At 33.8% G+C, this 12,552-nt stretch overlaps 1 protein-coding gene and 1 long non-coding RNA gene across 4 annotated transcripts in view; one reads left to right on the top strand and one right to left on the bottom strand.

Moving 5' to 3' along the window:
• Nucleotides 1–12,552, bottom strand: part of LOC149788497 (S-adenosylhomocysteine hydrolase-like protein 1) — a 193,808-nt gene that overhangs the window by 135,802 nt on the left and 45,454 nt on the right. For both annotated transcript variants that reach the window (XM_089974499.1, XM_089974501.1), the window contains exon 2: nucleotides 4,888–4,972. In XM_089974499.1, coding sequence (XP_089830625.1) covers nucleotides 4,888–4,972 — 85 coding nt within the window. The remainder of the gene's footprint in view (nucleotides 1–4,887; nucleotides 4,973–12,552) is intronic.
• The window catches only part of LOC149788498 (uncharacterized), a 67,869-nt gene that overhangs the window by 16,295 nt on the left and 39,022 nt on the right, over nucleotides 1–12,552 (top strand). The window lies entirely within an intron of this gene.

The following is a 12,552-nucleotide window of genomic DNA, read 5'->3' on the forward strand; positions in this document are numbered from 1 at the left end:
ATCCAAAAGTTCCTTTCGACTGGATATTCTTTGTTCAAAGAGTTTTATATTAAACAGAAAAGGGGTGGGAGTTAACAGTGATTGATCATTACCAGATGTTTAGAAATTGAAAGTTGCAAAGTCTGTCAAAACATGAGATTCCTGTGCAAGGAACTGATAAATGTAACACCATATTCTTGCATAGATAGTCACAATTTAAAACTGAGAGAAAAGGCAATTGTACAACTTCAAAAGAAAAAGTAATATTACAATCTGAAGGGAAAAAGCAATATATTGCATTTTTGCACATGTTTCTTCTAATATCTCTGAATTAAAATCAATAGCCATGAAGACTGTCCATGTCCTTCCTATATTCTTTAACCCAACTTCACTCAACAGATCAGCTAAAACAAAATTAAGCAAATAAATGCTGAGGATGTTATCCATTTTGCATGTGAATCTTGAACAGTCCATGGGAGGTAACTATAAATTTTGAAAGAAATTATCTTTTTACATGTAAAAGTTATGTCCCCTAGACTCCCAGCATGAATAGTGAAACGCGTCTAAATGTATGTATTTTTCTCTACTTTCCTAACTATTAAATCAACATCATTTTCTTATTCCCATCTAACTTTAAACGTCCAATATTCCTTCAGTCTTAAAAATGGGCATTATTTAAATATGATACACGTACATCACAAATGTACTAATCAAAGTGCATATGATTAATGGATTATAAACAGATAGTAAAAACTTGACCAACTCCTGTAAAACTTGACTAATCCCAAACTTGGTCACCAGGTTATACCAGACTGGAATGACTGTCAAAGAACGGCATGGCTTAGCATAATATGCTTACCTTATGTGGCATGATAACGACAAACCTCATCATGGCCATCTAAGTAACAAAATAGGCCAAACAAGAGCACAATTTAAGTATGCTCTCAGATTATGTAAGGAAGAATTAAAACAGAGCAGACTCGCTAGCCCAAAAATTTGACAATTTTGACTAATGTGAATTCTCGAAGCAAGTTAAATAAAATACTATGACAATTTCTTACAGGCTACCTATTTGCATTTATGGGACCCATGGTTAAAATAACATATGCAACGTGTGGAAAAATCATTTTGAAGACTTACTCAAAAATGTTAAAATGATCCAAATAAGTGTGTTCTATCAGCACTGAATACCCACTCTAATCCTATTGATGTAATCACACTATCTGAAATACAATGCACAACAGCAAGACAAAAGGGAGGTAAATATCCAAGATCAGATTTTTTTTATATGTGGAACATTTTAAATTCATGTAATTTTGATGATTTTATTTAACTGTTTGTTTGTACATAACTTTGTTCCAGATGATTTCACAAAAAATTACAATTATATCACTAATTATGTCTAATAGAAAGCAAAACTGGTAATCTGGCAAAATAACTATAGACCTATAGCTCTTACAACTATTATTTCAAAAATATTTGAATGCATCATACTACAAAAATGTGAGGTCACAATCACCGATAATCAGTTTCATTTCAAAAAGCAACATTCAACAGATTTATGCGTCTTTAAGGAAACTGTCAGCTATTATGTAGAACATGGCAGGCCATTGTTTGCATACTTTCAGATGCTAGTAAGGCATCTGATAGAGTCAATCATTGGATACTCTTTAAAAACTTGCTTGATATTCAAATCCCTGTCTACATAGTTAACTGGTATGGCAAACAGTGGTACCATGTGTGTTGGGGAAGTGCAGTATCCAGCTCTTTCCATATAAATGATGGGTTGAGGCTTGGGAGTTGTTCTTTCCCCTTTGTTATTTAATATATTCATAAACGAGTCAAATTGTAAACTAGGCTTACATTTGACAACAAATGTCATTTCTTAACAATTTTAGTTTTGCTGAGATGTCATTAATAAGTCCTTCTATCACAGGTTTAAGGAAATTATTACAGATATCTGAACAATATGCATTAGATAATGTTATCATCTATAATACACAAAAATCAGTATGCATGGTCTTTCAGACAACTTCTTACAAAATACCATCTCCTTCCCCTGTACATCATAATGGCCATGCTCTTATGTACATCACCACTTGTACATTTTTGGGTCATATTTTAAAATGCAATCGGTCAGACGATGAAGATAGGGTGAGACATTACAGATTTCAGTGTACTCAAACAAACTTGCTTCTATTTAAATTTTGGAATTGTTCGTTGAATATCAAAATTAGATTATTCAAATCTTGTTGCTGCACAATGTATTGTACTCCTCTGTGCACAAACTTAAGTGAATGCATGAAAAGAAAACTAGTTACTGGTTATAATAATAGACTTCATTTTCTATTAGGCCTTCCAAGATGGAACAATGTCTCTAATATGTTTGTAAATTATAACGTATTCAGTTTTGATGAAATAATGAGAAAGCATGTGTTCTCAATGACGACAAGAATATCTAATATTAAGAACTTTATCTTGAAATCTCGCTGGAACTATGACATTCGATTAAATTCTCATGTTATAAGTAGAAGGAACAAATTACTCATTAAATGTGCCATATAATTTCTTTTTTAACAATACCTGACGCAATCCATTGGGGTAGATGTGTCTGTATACTTTGTACATAAGATATCTATGATCTTTTATGTGTGAAATACTTTTAAATCTATATTTCAATTAGATGTATGGACTATGTAGTCTGAAATAAAGAATTCTTATCTTACATTTAGATCAAAATCTGGATAATAAAATCCTTTCCCAGATATAATCTAAAGCTGAGATTCTCAAGCATTACACTTGGAGTCTGTTGATTTACTTCAATAACAGTTACCTTCTATCCACAAATATTTAATGCAGTTCTTCAACGTAAGTGGACAGGACTAATGTTATTACATGTTTAGAAACTGACATCCTGTATCATGCCATAAATTTACATACAAGTGCCATAACAGTTAACATCTGTAAGCTAATCCCTGCAAATACTAATAAAAAGTTATCATCTAGTGATTCTGGCAGGTTAAGTCAAATGAAAGGTGGCAACTTGCAAAGTTTTACCAAGCATTCCACTAGAACTGTGGAAACATGCCCTCCTATCACAGAATTAAGTCTCAAACAAGTCTCAAATATCTTTTTATCATAGACTTGTCTTTCTTAAAAATGGCTCAAATGTCTTTTCTAAAATTCTTTTCCCAGTATTAATGTGCATGTCTTCTAATAACATCATCAGTTCTTGACAAAGTACCTATATCAGTTTACACTAGGTGCAGGTGCATCCATTAAAGCTATCATTTATTTTCAGCATATTCCAAATAGTCATATAAATACACGAGAGACATATTCCTTAAAATACAAACTAGTCATTAAATTGTGATGCTGCATTCACATACTTCCAAGTTTATTCAAGCATGTTTAACATCTGCATTTCCTCAGCATCACATGCATGTGTAACAAATACATCATGTGCATACATTCATGCACTTTCATATACACGTGTAACATGTGCATACATTTAATGAGCTGTAACGTGTACTTGTAGCACCTGCACATATTTCATGAGTTTTTACATGCATGTGTAACATACACATACATTTCATCAATTTTCATATGCATGTGTAATGTGTTCATACATTTCATGAGCTTTCATATGGATATATAACATGTACATGTGTAACATGTTTACACTTCATAAGCATTCATATGGATGTGTGACATGTACATACATTCATGAGCTTTCAAATGCATGCACATGCATGTGTAACATATGCATACATTTCATGAGCTTTCATATGTATCAACATGCATGTGTAACACAAGCATACAATTCATGAGCTTTCATATGTATCAACATGCATGTGTAACACATGCATACATTTCATGAGCTTTCATATGTATTCACATGCATGTGTAACACATGCATACATTTCATGAGCTTTCATATGTATCAACATGCATGTGTAACACATGTATACATATCATGAGCTTTCATATGTATTCATAAGCATGTGTAACACAGGTATACATTTCATGAGCTTTCATATGTATCAATATGCATGTGTAACACAAGCATACATTTCATGAGCTTTCATATGTATCTATATGCATGTGTAACACATGCATATATTTCATAAGCTTTCATACATGCATGAGTAACATGTCATGAGCTTTCATATGCATGTGACACTACATACAATTTATATGCATGTGTAACGTGCATAAATTTAGGGAGCTTTCACATGCAGTTTGATATCTAATGTGGACTAAGGATTGATGCTTCTCTCTGGAACATTTTCTCATTATCCCCTTCTATCAAAATATGATGGTCTCACAAGATGGGACATAACATGATGAAATTTGAAAATATGATGGTCTCTCAAGATGGGACATAACATGATGAGATTTGAAAATATGGTGGTCTCTCAAGATGGGGCATAACATGACGAGATTTAAAAATATGACAGTCTCACAAGATGGGACATAACATGATGAAATTTGAAAATATGACAGTCTCACAAGATGGGACATAACATGAGATTTGAAAATATGATGGTCTCTCAAGACGGAGGAAAAACACGATGTAATTTGTCCTGTGAATCGGATTCATTTAACATCTCAATCTGAAGAAATCTTGTCATGAAAGTGAAGGCGCATTTTGTCATGAAAGCGAAGGCGCATTTTGTCATGAAAGTGAATGCGTTTTACTTGTTGAGAAAAGTCCTCACAAAAACCTGAAATTCCAATTTAGAATTAATGCATAATTTGTTAATAATTTGCCGCTGAGAATTGGATTCCTATTTCCCTCCCCCAAAGGTAAAACTGTTGAACATGAATAATGCTATGCAATAAATAGGAGTAAACTAATTTATTGTAACAAGACCCAATGGTATACGTAATAACATGTACTCGTACCTCCTGAGCTGCTGTCATTTGAGGATGCTGACTGTGACCGAGTTCTGAGTCTGGCTCTGTTTGATGCCAGGCTCAGCTTGATCTCCTGAAAAAAAACAACAGAATACAACAATTATTACAAGGACGAGATCATAACCTGCAGTAAATTAAACTTTCCAGTGGGTTAAAATACAATTCCATCCTGGAATAAAACAGAGCTCCAACCTGAAATAACATACAGCTCCATCCTGGAATAAAATACAGCTTCACCCCTGAAGAAAAAAAAGCTTACAGAAGAACCAAAAATAGGTGCATGAAACTGTCTGCCTTACAAAGACAACCTCCTTCAGAAACTGCCCATCCTAGACACTTACGCTATCTTTTAGTGTCTGATGGAAATTTATAAAAATAACAACATTTCACATGCTTCATATAAAAAGAAATGTATATTAAAACTGGGAAAAGAACTTGTACAACAGTCTTTCGAGAATGGTTCTATAGACTTTATAATTTGGAACATTAAAGTCTAACAACTGAGAAGCATTATTCAATCCAGAGTGAAATGGTTAGAAAAGGGGGGAAGAAACTGACAAGCTACATTTGCTATTTAGAAAATAGATATCATGATTAATAAAATAATTTCAAAATTAATTAAAGATAAAGATATTCTAACCAAAGTCAAAGAGTATTACAATCCTATAAAATGAAAAAGCTTGAAAGAAGACAGATTTGGAAAATCTTCCCAAAAACTTCAAAGTTGCCGGGTTTCACCAAGAACAATCTTTAGGATAGGAAGACAAAGTTACTCAAAGCAACGCATTAGACGTTTAACAAGTAGGAAATATATGAATGATCCAGAACCACATGGTTTCAAAGACTTTTATGCCCCCTTCCCCCTTCCAAGCTTGATACACTGATTGTAACAATGTTATTGTGGGGTTGGGGTCATGATTACTTTTATTCCCATGTCATACTGCTGAATAATATTGATCACACTGACAGTCACTATCTGTATTTCTCTCCTTTTGGAAGAAATAAAGGCTTCCTATAACACCAATTACCAAACTTCTGTATCAATAATCAATTAGTACTTTGATATGTTTAACTGATTATTCTAATAATGGTATCAGTTTTAGTAATACATATATATGTCAATGTACACATTGTAAGTCAGACCGCCTCAAGATTACGAATATACACTATAATACAATGTCTTCAAAGTCAAACTCAAGATTACATGTATACACTATAATAAAATGTCTTCAAAGGCAGAATGAAGATTATATGTATAAACTATAATACAATGTCTTCGAAGTCAGACTGAAGATTATATATATACTGTACACTATAATACAATGTTTTCGGAGTCAGACTCAATATTACGTGTATACACTATAATACAATGCCATTGAAAACAGACTCAAGATTACATGTATACACTATATAATACAATGTATTCTAAGTCAAACTCAAGATTATATGTATACACTATAAAACAATGTCTTCGATGACAGACTCAAGATTACATGTATACACTATAATACAATGTCTTCGAAGTCAAACTCAAGATTACACGTATACACTATAATACAATGTCTTCGAAGTCAAACTCAAGATTACACGTATACACTATAATACAATGTCTTTGCAGTCAGACTCAAGATGACTTCAAAGTCAGACTAAAAATTATATGTACACACTATAATACAATGTCTTCGGAGTCAAACTCAATATTACATGTATACACTATAATACAATGTATTCAAAGTCAAACTCAAGATTATATGTATACACTATAATGCAGTGTCTTCGAAGAGACTCAAGATTACACGTATACACTATAATACAATGTCTTTGGAGTCAAACTCAATATTATATGTATACACTATAATACAATGACTTGGAAGTCAGACTCAAGATTACATGTATACACTATAATACAATGTCTTCGGAGTCAAACTCAATATTATATGTATACACTATAATACAATGTCTTTGGAGTCAGACTCAAGACTACATGTATACACTATAATACAATGACTTTAAAGTCAACCTCAAGATTACATGTATACACTATAATAAAATGTCTTCGGAGTCAAACTCAATATTATATGTATACACTATAATACAATGTCTTTGGAGTCAAACTCAATATTATATGTATACACTATAATACAATGTCTTTGGAGTCAGACTCAAGATTACATGTATACACTATAATACAATGTCTTCGGAGTCAAACTCAATATTATATGTATACACTATAATACAATGTCTTTGGAGTCAGACTCAAGATTACATGTATACACTATAATACAATGACTTCAGTCAACCTCAAGATTACATGTATACACTATAATAAAATGTCTTCGAAATCAGACTCAAGATTACATGTATACACTATAATACAATGACTTCAAAGTCAACCTCAAGATTACATGTATACACTATAATACAATGTCTTCGAAATCAAACTCAAGATTACACGTATACACTATAATAAAATGTCTTTGGAGTCAGACTCAAGATTACATGTATACACTATAATACAATGTCTTCGGAGTCAAACTCAATATTATATGTATACACTATAATACAATGTCTTCGAAGTCAGACACTCAAGATTACATGTATACACTATAATACAATGTCTTGGAAGTCATCCTCAAGATTACATGTATACACTATAATACAACATCTTGGAAGGCAGACAAACTTAAGATGTGTCTTGCTGACAGACTCAGGATTACAGGTACCATATGCAATTGGAAGAATTCTTTTTATATGAAACATTACCTGTTATATCCAGTTTTGTATCTTAAGTGATCCCTGGGGAAATCCCCCCCCACCATTGGCAGCGTCCCCAATATTTTAACAAATTCCAATATTTTGATCATTACAGTGGGCAGAAATACATACCACTTAGCAATGTTTCATTACAACAATGGTGCTTGACAGTTTATCTACATATCAATACCAAAAACAATTGCAGCCTTTCTATCAAAACAGGGTATTTTCAAAACTTCTAATTAACAAACACAAATTCCATCCAACTTATCAGTCTGTACGAGAATAACGCTAAAATGACAAAACCTTCAAATTATTTCTCACTGAACCTGACTGCCATGTTTCCAAGATCTATTGTCATATGGTTTTCTACTTGGAAGCTACAGCGTTTATACTCAAAATAGACTACATGGACAGATGGAACATCAAATTTAGTTATTTCAATTGACCTCCATTTGACATTATCTGTTCAACGTCTGGGAAAATGCTCAAACAAGAAAATTCATCCTAAAGTGAATCATTCTAATTAAGAAAACTGTAATAAAAAATTTTCACTTACATCGTCATGTGCCATTACACTGAATCCATTCAAGACGATCACACCAAGACATGTGTAAATATCTACATTTGCCCAACTGTATACCAATTCAGTATAATATAGACAATCTTAAAGACAATTTTATGGAACCTTGTTGAAGATAATTTACAATGTTTCAAGTCCTATTTTATTATCCCCACATTTCCATTGACATCTTGGTCATCATGAAATCATGTACAGTCAATCAATGAATAAAAAGCAAGGAAATGTGTCCACAAATTAGAAAAAAAATAAACCATTACTAAAATTTTGATAAAATGGGAGGTTTCAGCTTCAAATGTCACTTCTTGGTTCGAAGTTACTTGAGTACATTTACTTTCCAAGACTGATCTAAAGAATGCACCTCCAGAAAAATTGCATCTTCTTTACGCAAAAATCTGGCCGACCTGATTATTAATTTTCAGCTGTACCAATCAATATATATTTCTGGTAGGTGAAATTCCAAATTCAAAAATATGACAGAGTACAGTGCCAAGCCACACCCTTTCTGCACCAAAAAGGTGACCTCATAAAAGGCATGGTCATCCACAAGGGAACCAAATGGTTAATATATCAAAGTTTTGGTATTGCGCATGGTGACTTTATAAAGGCATTGGCCATCATGAGGACAAAAAAGGTTAATATTATATATATATATATATATATATATATATATATATATATATATATATATATACACCATTTTGGCATTTGCAAAGTGGCCCCATCAATAGAGGCAGTTACTCTTGACAGGGACCCTTCATAAGTTTATTCATTGGATATTATTTAGTGATCAGTAAAATTCACTTTCATTTAACAGCATTTGCACCAGCACTGACTGGGACCCTTCATGAGCAGGTTCATTGGATATTATTTAGTGATCAGAAAAATTCATTTTCATTCTAAAGCATTTGCATCAGCAAATTGTAAAAAGTAATAATTTATTAAGGTGTCTAAAAGTTCCTCTCCTGCTATTGCAAAAGTGGTAAAATGTCAGATCTTTTTGGCTAATACAAACATATACCTGAGGGTAAAATATTGCCTATTTTGTAATGGCCTGAAATCAAGAATACTGTCATAAATACATGTCCCATCAAGCTGGGGTGCAGAATTATAAATTTAGGTAAGCTGCAAGTAGTTTCCACAAGGCCTACATTCTTTCCCTAAATTTCCCAATGGGTTCAGGGGTAAAGAATTGGTCACAGGAACTGAATAGGGGGCCTCATATGCCCAACCATAAGAGATCTCTAATGGTACTGGAAGCTACAGTGGCCAGGTAGTTAGCAAGTGCCAAACTTTGTGACCCAAAGGGTGCAAATTAAATCCTACCAGTGGATCAAATTTGGGGTGTGACCATTTCTGCTGTTTTATGATAAGCTGTGTCTTGAGGTTTGGGGAAGGGTCTTATAAAACATACAATAGAAAGCTGGGGAAGAGGCTTTACACAAAATAGAAATTTGCAGACGGGGCTTATAAAACAACAGAAATTTGGGGACAGGGTTTATTAAACATACATTAGAAATGTGGGATGGGGCTTATTAAATATACAATAAAAGTTTGGAGATGAGGCAAATTAAACATACTGGGGTATGAGCTAATTAAACATACAATTGAAGATTATCAAAATCACTGACTGAACCCATGCATAAATATAAAACAAGAAGTAAAATTCTTCCTTGGAAATGACAGTTCCCACTTCAAAATAAATTAAAAAAAGTCAATGAGAAATATCAGAAATGAACTTGGTTTGGTGTGGTTTTGTGGGTTCTGATGCCATTTTTCAGCACATGATAGTTTATACAAGGTGGCCAGTGTGTTTGGTGGAGGAAGCCAGGTACACCCCACGAAGAACCACTAAACTCATGGGAAGCTAGTGACAAGCTTTCTCACATACTCTGATTGGCTGAGCCAAGACTCCAACCCATGGACAGGAATGCAAGTGATCTATACAGGCAAGTGCATTAGATCAGTCTTTCACTTGGGCCAGCATTATATAGTATATAAATTCATTTTTTATGAGATCTTGGTATCTCACAATGAACCTGTAATCATGGGGATCCAATACACACAACCCTTTTAAAAGTCTTGTTAAAACCAACCAAACTCATGTGCTCAACCAGACATGCATGAAGATGGCCATTTTGAAACAAACTTGGTGAAACACAGTGTATCTCAAGATAATGGCAAAAATACATTTATGCTGACAATGTGGTGAAAAGATAAAACAACGACATCGCCATTTTTTTCAGTAGGACAAAGATTGATAATTGTATTTCCTTCTAGGTGTGTACAATATGATACAACTGTCAGATTCTAATTAATGTATAGGATGTGTTGAACATGTATGGCTGTACATGTACCTACCTAATACTAGTTTACAAAAGTACTATAACTGGCACTGAAAGGTGCATCTAAATATAGGATGGTTTATTATCACTAGACTTATAAAGTAAAAATATCAGAACAATGAACAATCATTTGACTAAAATGAACTGAACACTTAACACATTAACCCCTAGCAGCGACTTTACAGGGCAGGAGGTAGTAGCCTACTGCCGAGCTCTGTAGCGTCATGGTCATGCATGATACACTAAACTGGGTGGTATTATAGAAAGGCAGACAGATGTAGTTCTACAATGATACCAAATAATCTGGAATATCTAGTTGCACTACAAAATACAGATAGAAAAACCTCATTTTTTGGACCCGACTTTTTTTTATCTAAAATTCACCCGTGGTCGGAATCCGATTTTGTGTCTGGATTTTAGACTTTTTGGTCTCATATCTAAGGCAAACTGGTTTGAACTGCAAAAAGACAGATGAACCTTTGCAAAAAGTAGGATAAGATGGGCATTTGGAATAAAGTGTGGTCTCCATACCAAAATAATGGCTGTTTAGCAACAAAAAAAAAAAATCCAACTTTTATCCTTCTGCTTATGCACGAGTCAAATAGCCAATGAAAAACGATGTTTCTAACACAAGTGGACAGTATGTTATTGAAAGATGAACGGGGATTTGGTGTTTTCGAGTCTATTCAGAAATAGCTTTCAAAATGTGTTTCCTACTTGATTTTCAGGCAAAAATGACAAAAAGCTCCAATGGTTAATGTGTTAAACTGGATTTATTTTGATTCCACAACAAACTGACATGGCTGCATAATTATACTTGCCTCGCCAACTGATTCTTTATGACTTTGTTCTAATTTTATATTTCAAATTTTATACTGATATTTACTGGCTGACAAAACAAGACTTCCCTAACTGAAATTAGAGTTCCTTAATTTGTTAACTAACAGCTCCACATCTCACCTGCCATCTTTAATCCCAATAGCAAGGGTGGGTAAACCATGGCCCATATGCTGGTTTTGGACATTGACCTGGCTATATCCATTAGGTGGTGCTCTACATTTTCAGTTTGCATAGGGTTCGAACTTTAAAGAAAAAGAATTTCCCTGGTTAAACTATTTTAAAAAAAACTTGTATATCTTAGGTTCAATTCAAATAACCTTTAATTCCCTTTATTTTGGTGTATGACTGATGGGTGTAATATGGGATATAGAGTATACAGCTTGGCCTTACTCCAGATGTGCACCTTTCAAAAAAGTGCTAGCTTCACTTGGTCATTTTAACTTCCTGAACTTCAGAGGTAAATTGTATAAAAAGGAGCCAATAACCTTTTTTTTTTTACATTTTATATATTTGGTAATTCATTCATTGCACTTTCAGAAGCTGGTATTGTCTAGTCTGGCAAAATTCATTTTCCCTATTTTAATAGCTCTATGCATAGTGTACTTTAGACTAATTCAGGCTGATTTTTTAGCACAAGGGAGCAGTCATTTTAGTTAGCAGAAGTACAATATCCAAAGAAATATCATCCACATTACATTAATGCAGAATAGAGGTATGCCCACATGCTCTCCATTGTGCAAGTTTTAAATGCAAACAACTTTACCTTACATATGTCACTCTCTCAAAAGTATAGCGAGCGGCCCCTGGCTATATCCATTAATTGACTACTTTTGGGTGTGGCTTTAAAAACCACTTATCTGGCCCGTGCCCTGGAGGACGTTGCCCATGCCAGCCCTAGTAGCATGGTTATAGGAAGATTTAACCTGTATGTTCCGGTCAGTGGTCACATATTTGTACTTCACTTGAAATGTTGCATTTCCTGCCTGGTACTGACTTGCACACAGGCATGTCATCACATGCCTTGGAAATAATCGGCTACACTCCTCTGTCACCCTGTGGCTGCCTGTGAAGGGATTTCCTCATATTTACATGAATATGCATAAACCAGCTTTACCAATCACTGCAAGCTTGAGT

Source organism: Sinohyriopsis cumingii, chromosome 11, assembly GCF_028554795.1.
Source record: "Sinohyriopsis cumingii isolate HCF-2022 chromosome 11, ASM2855479v2, whole genome shotgun sequence".
Classification (NCBI taxonomy): domain Eukaryota; kingdom Metazoa; phylum Mollusca; class Bivalvia; order Unionida; family Unionidae; genus Sinohyriopsis; species Sinohyriopsis cumingii.